General features: G+C 46.0%; 2 protein-coding genes across 2 annotated transcripts; both read left to right on the forward strand.

The window, feature by feature from the left end:
- The first annotated feature begins 42 nt into the window (after positions 1–42).
- Positions 43–11,026, forward strand: LOC115537011 (ATP-dependent zinc metalloprotease YME1L1). The gene is made up of 18 exons (XM_030348577.1): positions 43–295; positions 1,159–1,290; positions 1,675–1,843; positions 2,486–2,578; positions 2,981–3,090; positions 3,799–3,949; positions 4,520–4,603; positions 4,996–5,169; positions 5,959–6,111; positions 6,593–6,725; positions 7,009–7,071; positions 7,221–7,333; positions 8,073–8,228; positions 8,691–8,842; positions 9,209–9,335; positions 9,639–9,712; positions 9,821–9,907; positions 10,021–11,026. Exons 1-18 carry the CDS (start codon positions 272–274, stop codon positions 10,159–10,161), a joined length of 2,136 nt encoding a protein of 711 aa, XP_030204437.1. The 5' UTR covers positions 43–271; the 3' UTR covers positions 10,162–11,026.
- Positions 11,027–11,749: 723 nt separating this feature from the next.
- Positions 11,750–20,161, forward strand: pks1 (polyketide synthase 1). The gene is made up of 6 exons (XM_030349699.1): positions 11,750–11,798; positions 11,885–12,038; positions 12,248–12,408; positions 12,521–12,724; positions 13,699–13,880; positions 14,176–20,161. Exons 1-6 carry the CDS (start codon positions 11,750–11,752, stop codon positions 19,663–19,665), a joined length of 6,240 nt encoding a protein of 2,079 aa, XP_030205559.1. The 3' UTR covers positions 19,666–20,161.
- Positions 20,162–20,346: the final 185 nt, after the last annotated feature.

A 20,346-nucleotide genomic window follows, 5' to 3' on the forward strand; every position in this document is an offset into this window, starting at 1 on the left:
TACAATTTTTTTAGAGACAAATATATTTTAAACGCAACGTTTGTATACCAATTGTAATCAGAATTACGCCAGATGACCCGGTAGTGATACCCGCTTGCGTCAATTTGTAGGCTCTTTGACCTTAACCAAGAAGCCCTTTTAATCGACACTGGAAAGTTGTGTAATAAAAACAAGGCGAACCAAAGGATCTTCATCTGGGGCATAGTCCTGTGTCCGGAGGGCTTTGTTCTCATACCATAACCATCAACATCAACTGTGTTGCGGAGGAACGATGTTTTCGCTTTCGCCACAACAGGTAATGCTAACAGCTAGTTAGCCGGCCGGCTTGACAGCTATCTAGATGCACAGATATCTGTATCTGTAATAATACATTCGCTTTATAGAAACAATATAAAGCGAATGTATTATTATCTATAAACAATAGTTCCATTGATTGTATACATGTCTGTATTTTCACGTTTTACATTGAACTTTAGCGTTGCTTTAGATGGCAGCGCTTTATAGCTTTGTTCATATTTGTAGCTGGATCTATTACGTCGCGCATACCTCGCGTTACATAGCGTCAGTCACCTACAGCATGTTGCTACTACTGCCTCATATTGCTACATTGACTGGGGAAACCTAGACATGCCTCACGTTACATGAACAGAGCGTTACATAGCGTCAGTCACCTACAGCATGTTGTTACTACTCCCTCATGCCTCACGTTACATGAACAGATGGTTACATAGCGTCAGTCACCAACAGCATGTTGATATACTACCTCGTATTGCTCTATTGACTGGTGAAACCTAGACATACCTCACATTACATGAACAAAGGGTTACATAGCGTCAGTCACCTACAGTATGATAATACTACTACCTCATATTGCTCTATTGGCTGGTGAAATCTAGACATACCTCACGTTACATGAACAGTGGGTTACATAGCGTCAGTCACCTACAGCATGTTGCTACTACTCCCTCCTATTGCTCTATTGACTTGTGAAACCTAGACATAACCTCACATTGCTCTATTAACTGTTGAAACCTAGACATACCTCGCCTGCCCTGCTGTCCTTAAAATACCTCATAGCAGTTCCATAAATGGAAGATGGTGTGTACATTTATCGTATCCTCTGCCATTACATGCATATTTCAATACCCCTCTCCCCAGATGATATTGCCCCTGAGCCAGCTCGCCAATGCGATCCATTCCCTGAAGAGTGCGGCTAGTTCGGCGGTCACAGCGTCTGTGCAGAACCTGCAGAGCGTCCCAGCTCCAGAGAACGACCTCCTGCCGAGAGATGTAAGTGGAGACTGGAGAGCATGTAAACAGTGACTATTACATTCCAAAAATCCTGGCATGCCAAGCTTCCTAAACAAACTGTTAGGAGCCGAGGCAGGACCGTTATATTATCCATATTGTGTTGGACTCTGGATGACTCAGTTGGCTGAAAATTGAACATTTGTTTTCATGAGCATTTAGTTTATTGTAGTTGAGGAGGGATGCAATGTTTTCTGCTGGCCAGACTGTACTAGGTGCTAATGCATATTGACCTACTTGGTGTAGATGGGCACGTAAAGTACATCGCTAGTTGGGTCGTAATTTACGTGCGTGTGTGTTGATGGGTGGTGATTAATATAATCACGGTGTAGTAGTACTCAGTGCTGTGTTTCTGTGTCTCTCCAGCCCAGTGTGAGCCTGAAGGATGTGGGTCTGTCTGAGTTCGGGGCTGGTCAGCTGGAGGAGCTGGTCAGCAGGTTACTGCCCTGCCTGGGGCCGCTGGAGGCCCCCTCCTGCTCTTCCCCGTGGAGGACCTCTCACGCTTCCGCAAAATCCTTCTTCCACAACAAGCACGGTGAGAACCAGGCCGCTTGGTGGGATTGTATCTGGAGAGTTGTGTGTTCTTAACCCATGGTTCTGACCACTGGAAACGGTGATACTGTTTTAGCAAAGTGTTTCCATTCAAGCTTTATAATGAGCGAGGTTGTATATGAAATGCAACATACACCTTCACCATACACGATAAGTCTGAGACGCTTAACCCTCACTCGGACATCAAAATAAATCGCTGCTCAGATGGAGCTTCACCATCCAAACACACCATAGCGTTGTACTATAGTTGTCCAAACATCAAATCCACAGTGAAAGAGCTCAAAACATCGGCAATTCAATACATTCTGTGGCATCCATTATAAGTCCACAGCTACCCAGACTGAGCTCTACATGTCCACAAACACCTCGCCACCAGTGTCCGTTGAAGATTATACTAATAGGCACTTTGACGCTATGAGAAGAATGCATGGATGGGAGCAGAGTGGAATGTTCAAGCTGTTTGGTGGAGCCTGGCAAAAACATACGATTTCACTCCTGGATTTCACGTTCTCCTGGATCAAAAGGGATGTGCTTTGAGTGGCTGTAGTTTCCAGTAAAAAGCTGTATGGAGGCGGCCTATGATGATGATGATGATGATGATGTTGTTGTTGTTGTTGTCCTAAAGGGTTTACTCAGAGAACGGCTGGCTCGGCGGTATTCCACAGACAACCGCACAGCCCTCTGCAGTCACTCTGCACACAGCTGGACTATTTACCAGGTAGCAGTATAAAAATGGTGTGTGTGTGTGTGTGTGTGTGTGTGTGTGTGTGTGTGTGTGTGTGTGTGTGTGTGTGTGTGTGTGTGTGTGTGTGTGTGTGTGTGTGTGTGTGTGTGTGTGTGTGTGTGTGTGTGTGTGTGTGTGTGTGTGTGAATCATTATTATAATTATAAGCATTATGTGTTTGTGATACACAGCAGAACAATTAACCCCCAAGCCCACAGGTGCCCTTGAGCCAGATGCCTAGTCCAGCTATTACCTTAGTGACGTGTATCTGAGAGAAACTCAGTCTGGATGACTTTGGATGAAGAGGTTTACTAAATGGCCGATAAGTAATGGTAACGAGGATCGTCATGCCAGCGGTTGTTAACCCTTATTCTCCTGTCTCCGGTCTGTCCCACAGCAGGCGTCCAGAGTCGTGGGTTCAAGACCCTGAAGTCGAGCACCAGGCGGAGGGACCCCGCCTACCAGGCCCCCTCAGAACCGGAGAGCTACACCCCAGCCTTCATGAAGGTGGGGGTCCCTAGTTCAGTTCATCCGTTTTTTTTATCAGTTTTGTCATGGTTACAGGATAATAACAAAATGTCGTTTTTCGTTGTCCACCCAATTTATACATCATTTAAATCTCAATGAATCCATCACCCATTAATTTACCCATAATAACCCCAAATAAATACCTCATAGCCTCCCCAAAAATACCCCATAGACTCCCCCCCCCGTGTAGAGTCCTGTAGGGACTATACACACGCATAGTCTGGGATTACCGCGATGGGAGGAGTTGCTTTGGGTTGTGCTTGTTGAATTAAGTGCTGAGGTAAGGGGTCGAACAAGAGACAGTTTCCAACTTTCCCAGCTAAAATCCTTTTCTTTCAATTTCATCTTCTCTGGAAAAGTAGTTTTCTACATCATACACAAGCATGCATCTTGTAAGCTTTTTTTTTTTTTTTTTTTTTTTTTTTTTTTTTTTTTTTACATGGCAGGCAGGATGGCTATACAACAGAGTGTAGGCCTAGTTCTGGGCTCTATTGTCTCCAAAGCTTTAGGAACAATTTGATGCAATATTTGTTGAAGTTTTTTTACATGAACAAAGTTATGGTTTGTACAAGTCGTCCGGTCAACTTGAAAAACGATTAAAGACCAGACTCCTGCAGGCAGGCATCGACATGCCACGTTAACAGCATGTGAATAGCTAGCTCATAGTGGGAACTCTGTGACCTCCAGAATCTCCTGGGCAGAGAGAAGGGCACCGAGGCCCAGACGGTGGACCAGCTGATGAAGCAGAAGAACCTCCCTGAGGCCCAGCAGGAGGCCTTCAAGACGGGCTTCACCGAGGGCTTCATGAAGTCCCAGGCCTACTCCCAGAGGACTCCAGGTACTGCCTCTCTATCTCTCTGTCTGGCTCTCTCTCTGTCTCTCTGTCTGGCTCTCTCTCTCTCTCTGTCTCTGGCTCTCTGTCTCTGGCTCTCTGTCTCTGTCTCTGTCTCTGTCTGTGTCTGTCTCTCTTTCAGTCTCTCTCTCTCTGGCTCTCTCTCTCTCTGGCTCTCTTTCTTGTGTGTGTGTGTGTGTGTGTGTGTGTTTGTGTGTGTGTTTTTTTAACACAGGTCTATATTTTTTCTTTCTTTCTTTCCCACCTTAGTTTAAAACTGGTTGCTTTAATAAAGATATTGGAGCAGAACACATTTTTATTAATTAATTAATTGATTGGCAATTGAAACACAATTGCTTGCCTTTTTTTTAAACGGCCAAAAAATGTACATATATTCCATGTATTATTTTTAAGGGATTTACGGGATGATGTAAGAGATGTATTCATCCAATGCAACAGGTGCTGGTCACTGGAATAAGCAGTTGATAAAATGTGCAGTTGCTCTACGTCTCCACTAGGCAGCGATGGTGGGTTGTGGGTCTGTCCTAAGTGCCACACTGTGTTTGTGTGCTCCAGAATCTGTGAGGCGGACCCGGTTGATCTTGTTGGTGCTGCTGGGGGCAGGCCTGTACGGTCTGTTCAGGTCGCCCTTCCTCTCCGGTAAGCACTCCTTTTCTGATGCAGGTTTTGGTTCAGCCTTCATTCATTTCTATTATTAAGAAATGATTCAACACTAATATAAAAAACATATTATTTTGTGGCAAAGTTTATGACTGAATTGTGTTTTTAAAAAATAAAACCCTTAATTCTGTGGATCACGGAGGTGATCCACAGAATTATTCCTAACAGGCTATTCCTTACAGTTTGCATACATTTTCCTTTCTCTTTAAAGGCATTGGTAATGTTTGTTATTGGTTTTAATAAAGAACTATCTGACTAAAGAGATGACTGGTTAGGCAAGAACAATTTTGTTAGTGTGCGTCTGTGTTTAAATGGAGGGATTACTGTATTCCCAATGCTTAAAGCACTACTTTGTGTGGATTGGTTCACAGTGAGGTTCCGAGCCACCTCGGGCCTGGACTCTGCCGTGGACCCGGTCCAGGTGAAGAACGTGACCTTTGACCACGTGAAGGGCGTGGACGAGGCCAAGAACGAGCTGCAGGATGTCGTGGAGTTCCTCAGGAACCCCCAGAAGTTCACCGTTCTGGGGGGGAAGCTGCCCAAAGGTAGGAACCCCCTGAAGGGCCCCGCGCTGGGGGGAGGCAAGCGGCCCGTAGTTAGGGGAGAGGAGATTTTAATGCTGACTTCAAATACCACTCAGCCCCTCCGCTAACATACAACTGCAACAAAGACAATGCTGAACGCCACCAAGGCGACTTTTACTGGACTCTTCCCGACATGCAGTATGATGAGGATGTTGGAAAACGGGTTAATTGTATAGTTTGTATAGACAACAATACATGACCCGGTGCTATATGTTGATATGAAGGAGATCTCCCCTGAGTGTGGATGGTGTGTGCAGCCTCACCCAGCCCCGCAGTCACTCTGACCTGGGCCTGGTGAGGCAGCTTAAATCAGCCATCCTCCAAACACACTCCACACACCCCCGACACCAAATTGAGGCTCGGGACCCTCATGTGTGAGTCACGCATTATATTGAGCTCCAATGGAATCCTCAGTTGTGTATCTTCCACGCGTTGTGCCGTGGTTCGTCCAGCGTAACTCATGTTTTATATTAGCAATGTGTGATCAGTGGTGCATACATCCATTGTCTACTCAAACCAGCCAATATATCCCATATAACATTATTCGAAAAATGACAAGAAAAACGCAGAAAACGACACGCAGACAAATCCTATGTCTAAAATAAATAGACAGATGTTTTTTGCTTTGGTTCCTGATGTTGCCACTAAAACAAATGAAAGGGACTAACGCCGACGTGTGGAGTCTGTTCCCCGCCCTGTGGGTCTGCCTGGGATGAGGTCCCGGGGACTAACTGTGGCCCTTGTCCTCAGGCGTCCTGCTGGTGGGACCCCCGGGCACCGGGAAGACCCTGCTGGCGCGCGCTGTGGCCGGGGAGGCCGACGTCCCCTTCTACTACGCCTCGGGGTCGGAGTTCGACGAGATGTTTGTGGGCGTGGGTGCCAGCCGCATCAGGAACCTCTTCAGTGAGTTCAGCACCCCGTTCTGTTTGGAAGACAATGAATACGTTGTTACTCTCCTTGTTCAACAGAACAGTAGTTGGTACTGTCTCTTTGACGTTTTGGTCATTTAGCACACGCGTTCATCTGAAGACGCTTGGCCAGATGGTAAGGCAACCTTGCTCGAGATGTCTACAGGTAGTTTGCTGGCTTGGCTTCGAACCCACAACCTTTTGGCCCTATATCGAACATGTCTGGTTGGTCCGGTCAGGCCGGTTCCACATTCGATTGCGTCTACCTGATGCTATGCTATCATGTTGCTATGCTATTTCAATGCTATGCGACCATCTCCGTGCTCTGTGGCTATCTTTATGACCTACTATCTTGATGCTAAGGAGGTTATGTCTTTGCTATGAGGCTGTCTTTATGCTATGCTATCTCATGCTATTGGAGCCTGAGCAGGGATGCAGTCTGATAGTAGCCACTCTGATGTCCTTGTTCTCTGCAGAGGAGGCGAAGGCAAGCGCCCCGTGTGTGATCTTCATCGATGAGCTGGACAGTGTGGGGGGAAAGAGGATTGAGTCCCCCATGCACCCCTACTCCAGACAGACCATCAACCAGCTGCTGGCTGAGATGGACGGGTGGGTCCTCACACCATCTCACAGACTCTGACATTGTCCACACATAATAATAATAACAATAATAATAGTACATTTTATTTATAACGCACTTTACATCAACTCAATGAGGTCAAAGTGCTAGATACACATGGTATAATATGGTCCTCAGACGGTCTCATTTGGTCTACTGATGGTTAATGTGCATTGCATTTAAAAATGTTTATGTATTTTACTATGAAATATTTAGAACTTTTATTAAATAATATGTGTAATAATATCCATTCTAATCTGTTTTTCTTTCCAGGTTCAAACCAAACGAAGGAGTCATTGTTATCGGTGCTACAAATTTTGCAGAAGCTTTGGACAGGTATGATTTTGATTTTATGATTCATTTATAAATATGATTTAAATATATCATATACTGTTCATTTGCATTGCAGTGGATCTCCGTGTTGATGCTAAAATGGGAGGCATTTTTTAATATCCTAACTTTATTGAAACCATTTTGTGTGACAGTGCTCTGGTGAGGCCCGGGCGGTTCGACATGCAGGTCACCGTCCCCCGACCCGATGTCAAAGGTCGCACGGAGATCCTCAACTGGTACCTGTCCAAGATCAAGGTGGACCCTGGTAGGTCTCACCGCTAGTTAGCTTAGCTCCTTAACCCATGGCACCACTGACTATCACAGGTCAAACTATAGGTAATAAGGATGTCGCAACTCAGTGTTGTGGTGTGCTGCTCCTCCCAAAGACATTAAGCTTCTGGAGTTTCTTTGTACAAATAATAATCTTTGACTTAATTTAGCAACAGTTCATGTATTTTTGTTTAATTAAAAAAAAGTAAAGATTGATTTACCCTGATAGGAAAATGCCACAAAGGCAACTACTGAGAACGCCTGTTTTCTAAGTGTAGAGGCTTCCACCATGTTCTCGCCGAGTCTTATCCCTCGGATCTAAAACTTCTGTCCTTCCTCCTCCGGAGTTAAAGACCGGAACTGTCCTCCATCACTGCCTCAACAAACTGCTCCAACATCTCTTTGTCTTCTGCTCCCTCCCTCCCTCCTTCGCCTCCTCTCCTCCCCCCCACCCTCTTATCACCCTTTCCTCCTCCCTCCTCTCCCCCACCCTTTTCGTTCCCCTTCTTCCTCCTCCTCCTGCCCTCTCTTCTCCCTCCTCTCTCCTCCTCCTTCTGCTCTCTCTCCTCCCTCCTCTCCCCTACCCTCTTCTCTCCCCTTCCTCCTCCTCCTGCTCTCTCTCCTCCCTTCTCTCCCCTACCCTCTTCTCTCCTCCTCCTCTTCCTGCCCTCTTTCCTCTCCCTCACCCTCTTCTCTCCTCCTCGCCTCTCTCCTCCTCCCTCCCATCCCCCCAGCGGTTGAGGCGGGGATCATAGCGCGCGGCACGGTGGGCTTCACGGGGGCGGAGCTGGAGAACCTGGTGAACCAGGCGGCGCTGAAGGCGGCCGTGGACCTGAGGGAGCGCGTCACCATGAGGGAGCTGGAGTTCGCCAAGGACAAGATCCTCATGGGTGAGGACGTAGGCGCACAGACGCAGGGACGTACGCACAGAGGCACACGCACAAACGCGTATGCAGGTGCACCCACACGCACACCATGTTTGCAGACGCACGGACACGCGTATGAAGACGCACACACATATGCACACATATATGCAGGTGCACACGCACACCCACATATGCAGGCGCAGACACACGCACCCACACATATGCAGGAGCACACGCACACACCCAGAGGCAGACGCATGCACAAACACCCTCGGTGGGGCCCATAAATATGTAAATTGTTATATTTTAGTTTTTTATTCAAATGATTAGCTTATATTTATAAGCTAATCTTATACTTATTTAGAATTGTAGTCGGTGTAAGGTTAAGCAAAATTTCTTCCTGATCTACATGTTAGTAAAATTACCTCAATAAAAGATAAAGTCCATCTTCAAAGGCGGTGAACTCGTATCCTCTTCCTGGCCCAGGTCCGGAGAGGCGCAGCGTGGACATCGACAAGAAGAACAAGGAGATCACGGCCTACCACGAGTCGGGGCACGCCATCGTGGCGTACTACACCAAGGACGCCATGCCCATCAACAAGGCCACCATCATGCCCCGCGGACCCACCCTCGGACACGTACGGCCACTTCCTGTTCCCCACCTCTCACCTGTGGTTGACGCATAGTAGAAAGCCAACACGCATACACACACCACTTAGCCACTTACATGTGATGTAAGTGGCTAATATGGGCCAGTGAGCAGGGATTTTATGAAGTAATGGGGGAGGCGGGAATAATTAATTAATTATCCCCCCAAAAAATTATTCTGACTTCCATATTTTTTTTTTATTTTTTATGTTTTAATATTTTTTTATCTATTTGTCTTGAGTTTACCTTTGTTTTTTAACAGTATTGCAATTAATTAAATCATTTTTAATCCAAAATCGATTTTTTTATTGACTCGTGAGAACAGGCCCTGAATAACATGCCTCTCACCCTGCCAGGTGTCCATGCTGCCGGAGAACGACCGTTGGAGCGAGACGCGGGCCCAGCTCCTGGCCCAGATGGACGTCAGCATGGGGGGCCGCGTGGCCGAGGAGCTCATCTTCGGAGACGAGTACATCACCACGGGTACGCCGCACTGCGTCATTAACCCGTTGAGATGCCCAGCTCCACAGTGTCTAGCAGGCCAGGGACACTGTTCTGGTTGGTCTGCAGCCTCACCCATAGGCATCCTAGCGCAGGACGCCCTAGCCCCTACCTGTCCCTTCATGACTTGTACTTAACTCCCTCGAAGTCGCTTTCGCTTTGATTACTAATAGCAAATTCATGATACAGATTTGTTAGTATCTTTGGGTTCGTTTGTATTTTATTTTCCTCCTCCTTGCATCTTGTGCAGCTAACAAAGCGTGTGTGCGTGTGTGTGTGTTCCAGGTGCTTCCAGTGACTTTGACGGCGCCACCAAAATAGCCAAGATGATGGTGACCCGCTTTGGGATGAGTGACAAGGTGAGAGGAGCTCTGTGTGTCAGACAAGAATGGGGGGGGGGGGGGGGGGGGGGGGTCTGATGTGTTAACGTAACTTAAGAGACTAAACCTCAGCCTGTGGTCCTTCAGCTGGGGGTCATGACCTACAACGACCTGACCAAGCAGAGCCCCGAGACCCAGGCCGCCGTGGAACAGGAAGTGCGCGTCCTTCTGAAGGTGAGCCTACCGTTCGGTGGTTACCATGGTGATGGCGCTCCCCTCTGCCAGCACTGAGGCAGCATGAAGAGTCGTAACAAATGAATGAATCTCTGTCTTCTCTTGGCCTCCAGGACTCGTACGAGAGGGCTAGGACCCTCCTGAAGACCTACAGCCAGGAGCACGAGAACCTGGCGGGGGCGCTGCTCCGCCACGAGACCCTCGACGCCAAGGAGATCCGGCTGGTCCTGGAGGGCAAGGTGCTGGAGCACTGAACCTCTCCCCCCCCCCCCCCCCCCCCCACACACACACACTCTGCTTCCTTTTACGGAATCATCCCCTGTGCTACATGGTCTTTAGTCAGTTTGTTACTTTATTTTCTATTTCTGTTGTCGGAGATAACATAACAGACTATTATTAATATTATTATTATTATGTTTTATTCTGGAACTTTGATTCAAGGGGCCCTCATTTAACCACCAGGTGTGATGTTGGTTCGTCATTACAAGCAATTTTGAAAACTACCCAGCATCTCTTTGGCTGGACACTCCCACATGTGTTGTCACTAGTGGATGGATTCTGAAACGGCTCGTAATGATCAGCCATTGATGAACATTACAGCTGGTGATCCAATAGGTGCTCTTTAATGGCGATTTTAAACACCTGAGTTGTACTTGGAAGACGAACACTTGTTTTGGTTAATAACTGAAATTGTCAGTTATGTGTAAACCTTGAACAATTTACATTATGTTAATATATAGACTGCAAACCAATGTTATCTTGCCAGTCCAATGATTGTCGACATGCCACCATATTTTTAGAAGTTAAAGAACGTGTTTTACCAAAAAGCTGCAGCAAAAAATTTGACTCTACTTGTGACCTTCATATTTTAGTTAGTGTTTTATTTTCCTCGGTTCAGCAGCATCTGCTGTTATTCGATGTCCTTTGTATTTATACGTGCCCAAAGTGTGTCTTTTATTTTTCTCCTTCTTGCATCGTGTGCAGCTACCCAAAGCTGAGCAAGAAGGGGTGTATATACTGTACCTGCGTGGATAGGAATCGGCCCTGTGCTTGTTTTTGTCTCCTAAAATAGGAAACAAGGTGCTGTGTCGAATATCAATAAAGGTTTTTAAACATGCATTGAAAGTCATGTCATTTGTATGACGTCATCGTATCACATTCACAACCGGCGAACAACTAACCTTTCCCTAAGAAGAAATTCCAACAGAAACCACTAGCAACTGTCTTGACTGAGCTATGCACCTTTCCTGCAAGGAACTTAAAAGGAATCTTTTAATTCCCTTTTTGTCTGTTAATCTCTACATTTTTCAGAACATTAAAGCAATTGCAGAATGATAATATTGTTTTTATGTTGGAATTTTTTTATTGTAGAGTAACCTTTTACCTGAAGATGGAGATTTACATTTAAAGTAAGTTGCATACATAACTTCATAAGGTTTGAATAAGTGTCAGCTCCGTTAAGGTTTTGTTGAACCTTGGTAAGCAGCCTTATATACTTTGTTTCATGAAAAGTAATGATCAGAAACAGGGTTAGAATAACGCGGGAAAGGAAGAGGATAATTAAAGCCTTTCTCTCCGTCCCGACAGCGACAAACCCCGCATTATCTCCTTGTACCAAACCAGTCGTTTAACCTCCAATTAGTGTATTAAGTTCCTAATGAAGATCTGACAAGAGCTCTATTGTTGCTGCGCCTTCAGGCGGTCTGTATTTTGAGATGGAGGATACAAGCCACAGAATATAAAGAGGTGGTACGAAGGCAGGATAACTAGAGCAGACAGACAGTGAACCATTCTGAGAACGGGTTGCTGTCAGGTCCATCTGAAACACAACTCGATGACAAAATGGAGGAAGAAATTGCTGTGGTTGGCATCGGATGCAACTTCCCTGGCGGTGAGTGAAGTAATACTTATTGTTTCAAGTGAATATGTAGTCTGAAAGCATGAACCTAACTCTTAACTATGCTTTTTGTGTTTAAGGGGAAGGACTGGACAGTTTCTGGAAGGTTCTTCTGGAGGGGAGGAACTGTGTGACGGATATACCAGAGGAGAGGTTTGACACTACGGGCTGGTTCTCTCCTGACGGTACCAGACCTGGTCGCACACAGACCACCAGAGCCGCTCTCATAGACGGGTAAGAAAATACATTAAAGCCATAATAACTTTTCCCTATTTTGTGATTTAGTCTGCACTTTTATCCCAAGAGACGTGGAGTTGAAGGTTCATAGAGATACGTCAAGTAAACATCAAGTCCAAAGCAGAACACACATCGCGTCATAAATGAATGTTGTTTTTATTCATAATGATAGTATTTTTCTATTGATACACATTGATCTCCTCCAGGTTCAATGAGTTTGACCACCGGTTCTTTGGCCTGGCCGAAGCCGAGGCCGACTGCATGGACCCCCAGCAGAAGCTGCTGCTCCAGTGTGCCTTCAGGGCCTTAGAAGACTCTGGAACGCCCCTGGAGACGGCCCGCGGAAGCAGGACCGGCGTCTATATAGGTTAGCAGCGAACCCGATGTACTGTGAAACATGTACCTTAGGGGTGAGGGGCGGGTGTAACGTGACCCAGATGCTAATCGGCGCTGTGTGTATATAAACTATATTGTTACAGGGCTTATGAATAGGGACTACGAGACCATCGTCAACAACGACGCCGACGCCGTTAACCATTACAGCGCCACGGGGGCGGCCATGAGCATCGCCGCCAATAGGATCTCCTTCACCTTTGATCTCACGGGGCCGTCCTTCGCCATCGACAGCGCCTGCTCCTCCTCGCTGGTGGCGCTGCATTCAGCATGCCAGGGAATACGGCAAGGTGAAGGATTGATTCAGTCAACCCCCTGTTAGAGTATTAGAAGGATATAATACATCCCCTTAAAATGGAAGTATTTGTCAGATCTTCACATTGAAATCCCCTCTATCACTTATAGTACATCACTATTGCAGACCAATATTACTAATAATGTTAGCAATAATATAACTGCGTCCTTGTTTAATTTGATACTGGTTATTACCACCATTGAACGACTATTTAGTCACTCAGAAGAAGCTTTTATCCAAAGCTACTTCCAGTGAATTCTGTAGAAGGATTCTTCTTTTGTTTTTCACTTCTGTCATTATGAGTGTTCTTCAGTACTGCAGTACCACCTGGTATGGATGTCTGTCTGTAGCCCTAAAGTCACAAATGTTACAACAACTAAACATTTGTTCAAAGATTGTTGGACAACCACTTCAGGAGCTGTATGCTTCCACGTATGACAACAGCATTCTGAGGTTGGCAAAAAACATCACCTCAAACACTAATCATGTTTTGTATAGTGAATACAGGTTATTGCCCTCAGGAAGGAGATACGAGGTACCACTTTTCAAGAAGGTTAGACTAAAAAAGTATTTTGTCCATCAATCGACTTTGATGCTAAACCGGAGATAGGCGGAGTGGTGGACAATGTGCTCTCGACTATCTGTACCCATGTATGTAAATTTGTTCTGTTTCAATGTGTCATGTCAATGTGTGTAATTCATGTTTTCTGTTTAAACATGCAACGGCTGCTGGGTCGCAAGACAAATTTCAGCACCAGCTAACGAATAAAGTTCATAAAGTTCATATCATATCATATCATATCATTCAGATACATGTAATTAAGGAGCAGGTAGGGGCTGGGCATCTTGCTCATCTTGGTGCCTATGGGTCGACTTTCAGCTCACTATGTTTTGTCTTTGAGTTAATCACCCTGATAACTGCACCATCCTCACCTCACGTCAATGACCTGTTCTCCACCCGTCCTCCAGGAGACTGTGAGATGGCCCTGTGTGGAGGGGTCAGCTGTATCATCGAGCCACGCATGTTTGTGGCACTCAGCAAGGCCAAGATGATCTCACCGGACGGTATCAGCAAGCCGTTCTCCAGCAGAGCAGACGGCTACGGCAGAGGAGAGGGCTGTGGAGTGGTCCTGCTGAAGCCCCTTAAAGATGTGAGAACGTTATTATATGTTCAAAGATCTATTAAGAAACATTGATTGCTAAAAAATCACACTGGTAGAATAAGCAGTTTTGCTGTCTTTCTCTTTCCACTGTTTCCAACTAGCTGTGGCCTTCTTGCAGTAATGATATTTTTTAAAAGGGTTGCTGTTTGTATTCATCTATTTCTTACTGTTACGGAAATTCACTGTAAGTCACTTTGGAAGTTTCTGCTAAAATATTAGTAGTAAACTAATATTAAACAAATATGAATGTTTAATGCTTTGTCTGTTGATTTTCTCTATCTAGGCTCTGAGAGACTTCAACAATATTTGGGGCATCATCAGCAAAACTGCAGTAAACCAAGATGGCCGCTCCGTCACTCCCATCACTAAACCCTCGATGAGCCAACAAGAGGAGCTTCTGCGCAGAATCTACTCCCAGTCCGACCTGGCGATGGTCCAGTACATAGAGGCCCACGGCACCGGGACCCCGGCAGGAGACCCCACAGAGGCGGGCAGCATCTCCAACGCCATCGCAAAAGCCAAACCTTCCGGCTCAGAGACGCTTCGCATCGGTTCAGTAAAGAGCAACATCGGACACACGGAATCAGCCGCGGGAGTGGCAGGTCTCATCAAGGTCCTCCTGATGATGAAGCATGAAACCATCGTCCCGTCTGTGTTCTACTCCGAGGACAGCGGCAGTGTGGACGCAGCTGCGCTCAACATAAAGATCCCCACAGAGCCAGAGAGGTGGGAGTCCAGTGGACCATCGGTGAGAGTGGCTGGGATCAACAGCTTTGGGTTTGGAGGCACCAACGCCCATGCAATTGTAAAAGACTACAGACAAACCTGGATCCCAAAGTCCATAAATATACATGGTAAAGAACCCTTTGTGATTTCTGCAGCCTCTGATAAATCACTTATGCTGACCATTGCAGATGTTTCCCAGAGGCTTTCCAGAGATCGTTCAATTGACCTGAATTCCCTATTGTATACCTCAGCCTGCAGGAGAAGTCATTATAAACACAAATACAGGAAGGTCTTCCTAGTGTCCTCAATTCTGGATTTAGAGCAACAACTTACATCTGCACAGAACAAGAAGGCTGACTCCACCAAGCCGGACACACGAGTGGTGTTTGTGTTTTGTGGTAACGGAGTCACATCCCGGGGAATGTGCAAGCAGCTCTTTGAAGAGGAGCCGAAGTTCAGAGAGAAGGTCAGAGAGGTTGAAAAACTCTTCCAGAGTTTCAAAAAAATCAGCATCAACCAAAAGAATACAGATGATGAGGACAACGATGATTTCACAAAGCCTGATGTAATCCAACCACTGCTCTTTGCCGTTCAAGTTGGCATTGGCAGTCTTCTGAAACATTGGGGCATCAAGGCTGACGTGGTGCTTGGACACTCTGTCGGAGAGGTTGCTGCAGCTCACTATTCAGGCCTCCTTACTCTGGAGGAGGCTGTGAAAGTGGTGCACTACCGATCCTCTCTCCAGAGCAGAGTCACCGGAGGCAAAATGCTTGTCATCAGTAATCTGCCTGTTGCCAAAGTCTTGGAGATCCTCCCAGCCTACTCTGGGAAGGTTTGTATTGCAGCTTTCAACAGTCCTCTGTCCTGCACTCTGTCGGGCAATGCAGATGCCATTATGGCTCTCCACAAGAGGCTGGAAGCCATGGTTACAGACACAAACCTCTTCCTCCATATCTTGGATGTCCAAGCTGCATACCATAGTCACATGATGGACCCCATTCTAGATGACATTGAGCAAAACATAAACCGTCTGGCTGTAGGACATATGGACTGTGAGCTTTACTCCACTGTGACTGGGGACAAGTGTTCGGATGGAGATTTTACCACAGGCCGCTACTGGGTAAAGAACATAAGGGAGCCGGTTTTATTTGAACAAACCCTGAAAGCTTTGACCAGAAACACACAACAAGCGAGAAGGCATCTGGTCTTTGTGGAGATTGGACCTCGCAGAGCTCTGCAGAGGAACATTCTGGAGACTCTCGGAGAGGACACTATGGTCCTTACATCAGTTCAGCCACAGAGAGCTTCTGAGTCCATGTCGTCCACAGTGTCCCGACTATTCGAACTGGGTCTTCATGTCGACTGGAATCAGTTTTATAGTGGTAGAGAGACGTTGCCCACAGAGTGTCCAGTATACCAGTTCGATAACTTGAAGAAAGAGTTGCAGTTTAAAGCCAGAAGAAAAGAAAATGAATCAACCATATTTTCTCACCATGTCTTTGTATCCAAAACACTCAAGGGGGGTAACAGAGAGTACAAGTTCAACATCTCCTCTGAGACTTCCCCTTATCTTTGGCAACATAAGAACAATGGTGTCGCCATCGCACCAGGATCACTATATGTTGAGCTCGCTTTTGCCTCAATAATGGAAAGTCTGAGCAAGGCAAAGATACCAAGCACAAAACTTCTTGTGAGTTTATCTTTTAACAATCTACTCACACTAAACTCTAACTCGCAACCAATCCAAGTAACTCTGGAGCATCGGAAGAATGAGGGTACATTTTGTATAGTGTCTTCTTCAGCAACACATGCATCAGGCACATATCACATGACATCCAGCCAGCTGCTGCTAGAAGAACAAACCATTAACCCTGGAGTCATTCGGCAAAGGTGTGAATCAGTCATCGACAGAGAAGAGATCTACTCGCTTCTTTCTCAAGCTGGGTTTGAGTATGGTTTTGTGTTCAGACAGCTCGAACAAGTGCATTTTGGAACCCAGTCCAAGGAAGCAGTGACAACTGTTTGGGTTCCTGATGAAATTGCCTCTCAGCTGCAGCAGTTCTTCCTCCATCCAGTGGTGTTGGATTATTTCCTCCAAATGACAGCAGTAGTAGCAACCAAAGGCGAATCTCCCAGGCAGGGATTCCCCACGGCTGTGGGTTGCATCGCCATATCAGCGCCACTTCAGCAGGAAATGCTCATCTACTTAAGAGCCACTCAAGAAACCCAAGACTTCATTGAAGTATGTGGTTGCTTTGCAAGTAAAGACGGGGCAGTGCTGGTGGAACTTAAGGACGTAAGGATTTCCTTTTTGAGCGATGGGGCCGATGTTGTGGAGACCTTGTTCTTCCAAAACAAAATCATCTCGACTACTGAAGAGCTTGCCTTGAATCGTCAAAAGAAGGCTCTGGTATTTGAAGACCAATTAGGGGTTGCTAAAGCTCTAAGTCCATATCTCCATCCTGAATCAACCTTCATTACCAACAAAGAGCAGTGGTTATCAAACAAGCTTCAGTACCTTGTTCTTCGCTCACAGAACACTGAAGACGAGTTAGAGGAGGTTTTATTCATGTGTGGAGCTCAGGATGTGAGTCATCTTTCCCCTGAGAATGTATCGTCCTCCTTGGTGGGCTGCTGTGAGCTGTTCCGAGAGGTGGTTCTTGCCTTAAAGGAAAGAAAACGCCCTTGCACGGTCCGGGTCATAACCTATAGAGCTGCAGAAAGGACCGTGGACCACATCAGTCCCGGCTTTGTACTCTCTGGCATGTTGAGAGCGTGTGCTGCTGAGGTCACAGAGCTCTCCTTCCAGCTGGTTGACCTGGCGTCTCTGTCCGGTGAAGACATTCAAACCCTGGTGCATGTCATAAACACCTGCAGACACCAGGAGGTCCTGATCTGCCAGGGTCATGCTTCTTTTACAAGAATAGCAAGATCTCCCATAAGTGATGCCACATTCACATGTGCTGTACCTCCAAGGGACTTTGTCCTGATGACAGCTGATCCTTATCGAATGCTAAACTTGTCTGCCATGCCTACCGAGGCTCTAACCAGTCCAGTCCAAGATAGGTCAGTGGAAGTCCAGCTCACCAAATTATGCACACATTCATCTGATTACTTCCCGGTAAGCACTTTTCATCTAGACTTTGGCGAGACAATGTATTGGAACAAGCACACCTCCCAGAATCATACGCTTCTTGCTTTGGATTTCAGCGGCATTGTGACCGCAACAGGGAGTCGGGTAGACAAGCTGAAAGTGGGAGACCACGTAGCATGTTGCTATCCGGTGGGCGCCACGTCCAAGGTAGTCGTACCCGAAGCAGCGTGCTATGACACGTATACACTCGGATTCCTGAGGGAGACACCCTGCTTGTCCTACTTTGTTCTGGCCTGGGAGGTCTTAGAAATAATTGCGCCCCTTGGTAAACACCAGACGAGGTTGGCCATCATCTCCTCCAAACCAGCCTCCGGTTTGCTGGAGGTTTTGGTTTGGACGGCTAACAAGGCGGGGTGGCGCATCGTCTGTAGGCCACAGTTCACAAGTGACCTTCTGAAAAGCGATCGCTGCGATGCATTTGTATTCCTGCCACCATATAACCAGTCTTGGTGTGGAATTTGTAAAACGGGGGCGAATTTGGAGAGTCATATGATCTTTGTGTGTAACGATCAAATGTCTTCAGCATTAGAACACATCTTCTCATGGGAAAGTGAAGAAACTCATGTGCACAAACTAAATGTTTCCCATGTGTTGCAGCGGTCCAATCTCAAACGACAGAAAAGGAAGATATTTCACTGGCTACTCTCTCTAGGCTTGAATAACATGGATCTTAAAAGGGCCACATTTCAGTTATCAGGGACACAAAATAGTCAGACATGTGAAGATGTTGAGTCCTACTTCACGACTGGCACCATTCAGCAGGTGGCTTTGGACCATGGTGGCCCAATGTCACAGGACTGTCCCTTGTCTGTTATTCCTTTTCTTACGAAACCAGAGCCTCTATTTAAGAAAAATGGCATCTACATCGTCACCGGAGGACTCTCCGGCTTGGGACTGGAGACGGTCAAATTCATCGCCCATCAGGGCGGAGGTTGTATCATAACTCTATCCAGAAGAAACATCTCCACCGAATTGCAAACAGAAATGGAAACCCTCCAGAAGAGATGTGGCATGACTGTCATGAGCATCCAATGTGATGTTTCTCTTTCTACACAGGTAGAGGAAGCTATCACAACTATTGTTCAGAGTTTTCCCGCATGGTCGATCAAAGGAGTATTCCACAGTGCAGCTGTTCTGCACGATGCTCTAATTGAAAACCTGGACCGATCTCTCTTTCAAAAAGTGTTCAGGCCAAAAGTGAATGGAGTCCTCAACCTTCACTATGCTACACTGCATAACAAACTCGACTACTTTGTGTGTTACTCCTCCATATCCTCCTTCATCGGCAATGCCTCGCAGTGCAACTACTCAGCTGCAAACTCCTTCCTGGACATGTTCTGTCATTATCGGAGAAACCTGGGACTGGCAGGGCAGTCCATCAACTGGGGACCATTGAACCTGGGACTCCTCTTGAACAAAGACCACTTCCAACGGTTCCTGGAGACCAAGGGGATGAGGATTATGGATGTCATGGAGGTTCACAAATCACTGGAGAAGTGTCTCCAGATGAATTACCCACAGCAGGTGGTCTGCAAGTTCAACTTCAGCACTCTAAGAGGCCACGTTCTCTCCCAGAACTCTTCCCTGAGAGAACGCCTGGCAGATCTGTTAGAGTTTGAACCGACCAACGACCTGCCCATCGAGCCGAAGCTTCAACCTTTGTCTTTGTTACACAAGAATTTGAGGAACATGCTGAGCAAGATTAGCAATGTTTTCACAGATGAGATGGACGATGATGTGACTCTGAGTTCTATGGGCATCGACTCTATGCTGGCCATGACTCTGCAGAACCAGCTGTTCCAAGATACAGGTGTGACCGTTCCTCTGGTGAGAATACTGGATCCCAAAAGCACACTGACGACACTGATAACCATTTTGAGCAATCGTGCATAGGAAAGAGGAATCAAATGAGTACCAACCAATCCAGAGTGCTTATCCTAAGTGACTTGCAGTGAAATATTTAAGAAACATGTCTTTAAGAAGCAGGTAGGGGTTAGCTTCTGGTTTAGGGATCACTACTGGTAAACTGTACATTTGCATCAAACCTAGCAACTTTTGACTAAACATTACCCTATCCCTAACCCTAACCTTTTGAATAAAGAGAAATGATTTGTTATTTGTACTGATTTGTATATATATTGTGTTATGATTTAAGTCTTTGATAAAAGTCTTGTTTATTGTATTGCTTTGTATACTTGTCAATTAGATGTTGTTATATCGATTATTTTGGTAAGCTACAGTAATTCTAGTGTTGTGTAGAGTGCTTGAAGACATGTACTGAAACTACTGATTCTGGCCCACTTATTATTAACATATGATGCTACTATGCTAGTGTTTTTGTTTGTGATTTATTCACACAGCCATGATCATAGCCTTTTCGTAAATCAGAATTAAATAATATTACTATTGTCTCTGTTGGCTTTCCTTGTCTCACCATTTTTAAACAGGAATCCATTTCATATGAATAAATATAGCGTCCTAAGACCGCAACTCCAACCCTGCAGTGAACTGAAAGTATTAATAGTTATATCATTAAAGGGAGTGGTTTGAAAATAAAATTAATAACTTACAAAA

The sequence above is a fragment of the Gadus morhua genome, chromosome 23 (assembly GCF_902167405.1).
Source record: "Gadus morhua chromosome 23, gadMor3.0, whole genome shotgun sequence".
NCBI classification, from domain to species: domain Eukaryota; kingdom Metazoa; phylum Chordata; class Actinopteri; order Gadiformes; family Gadidae; genus Gadus; species Gadus morhua.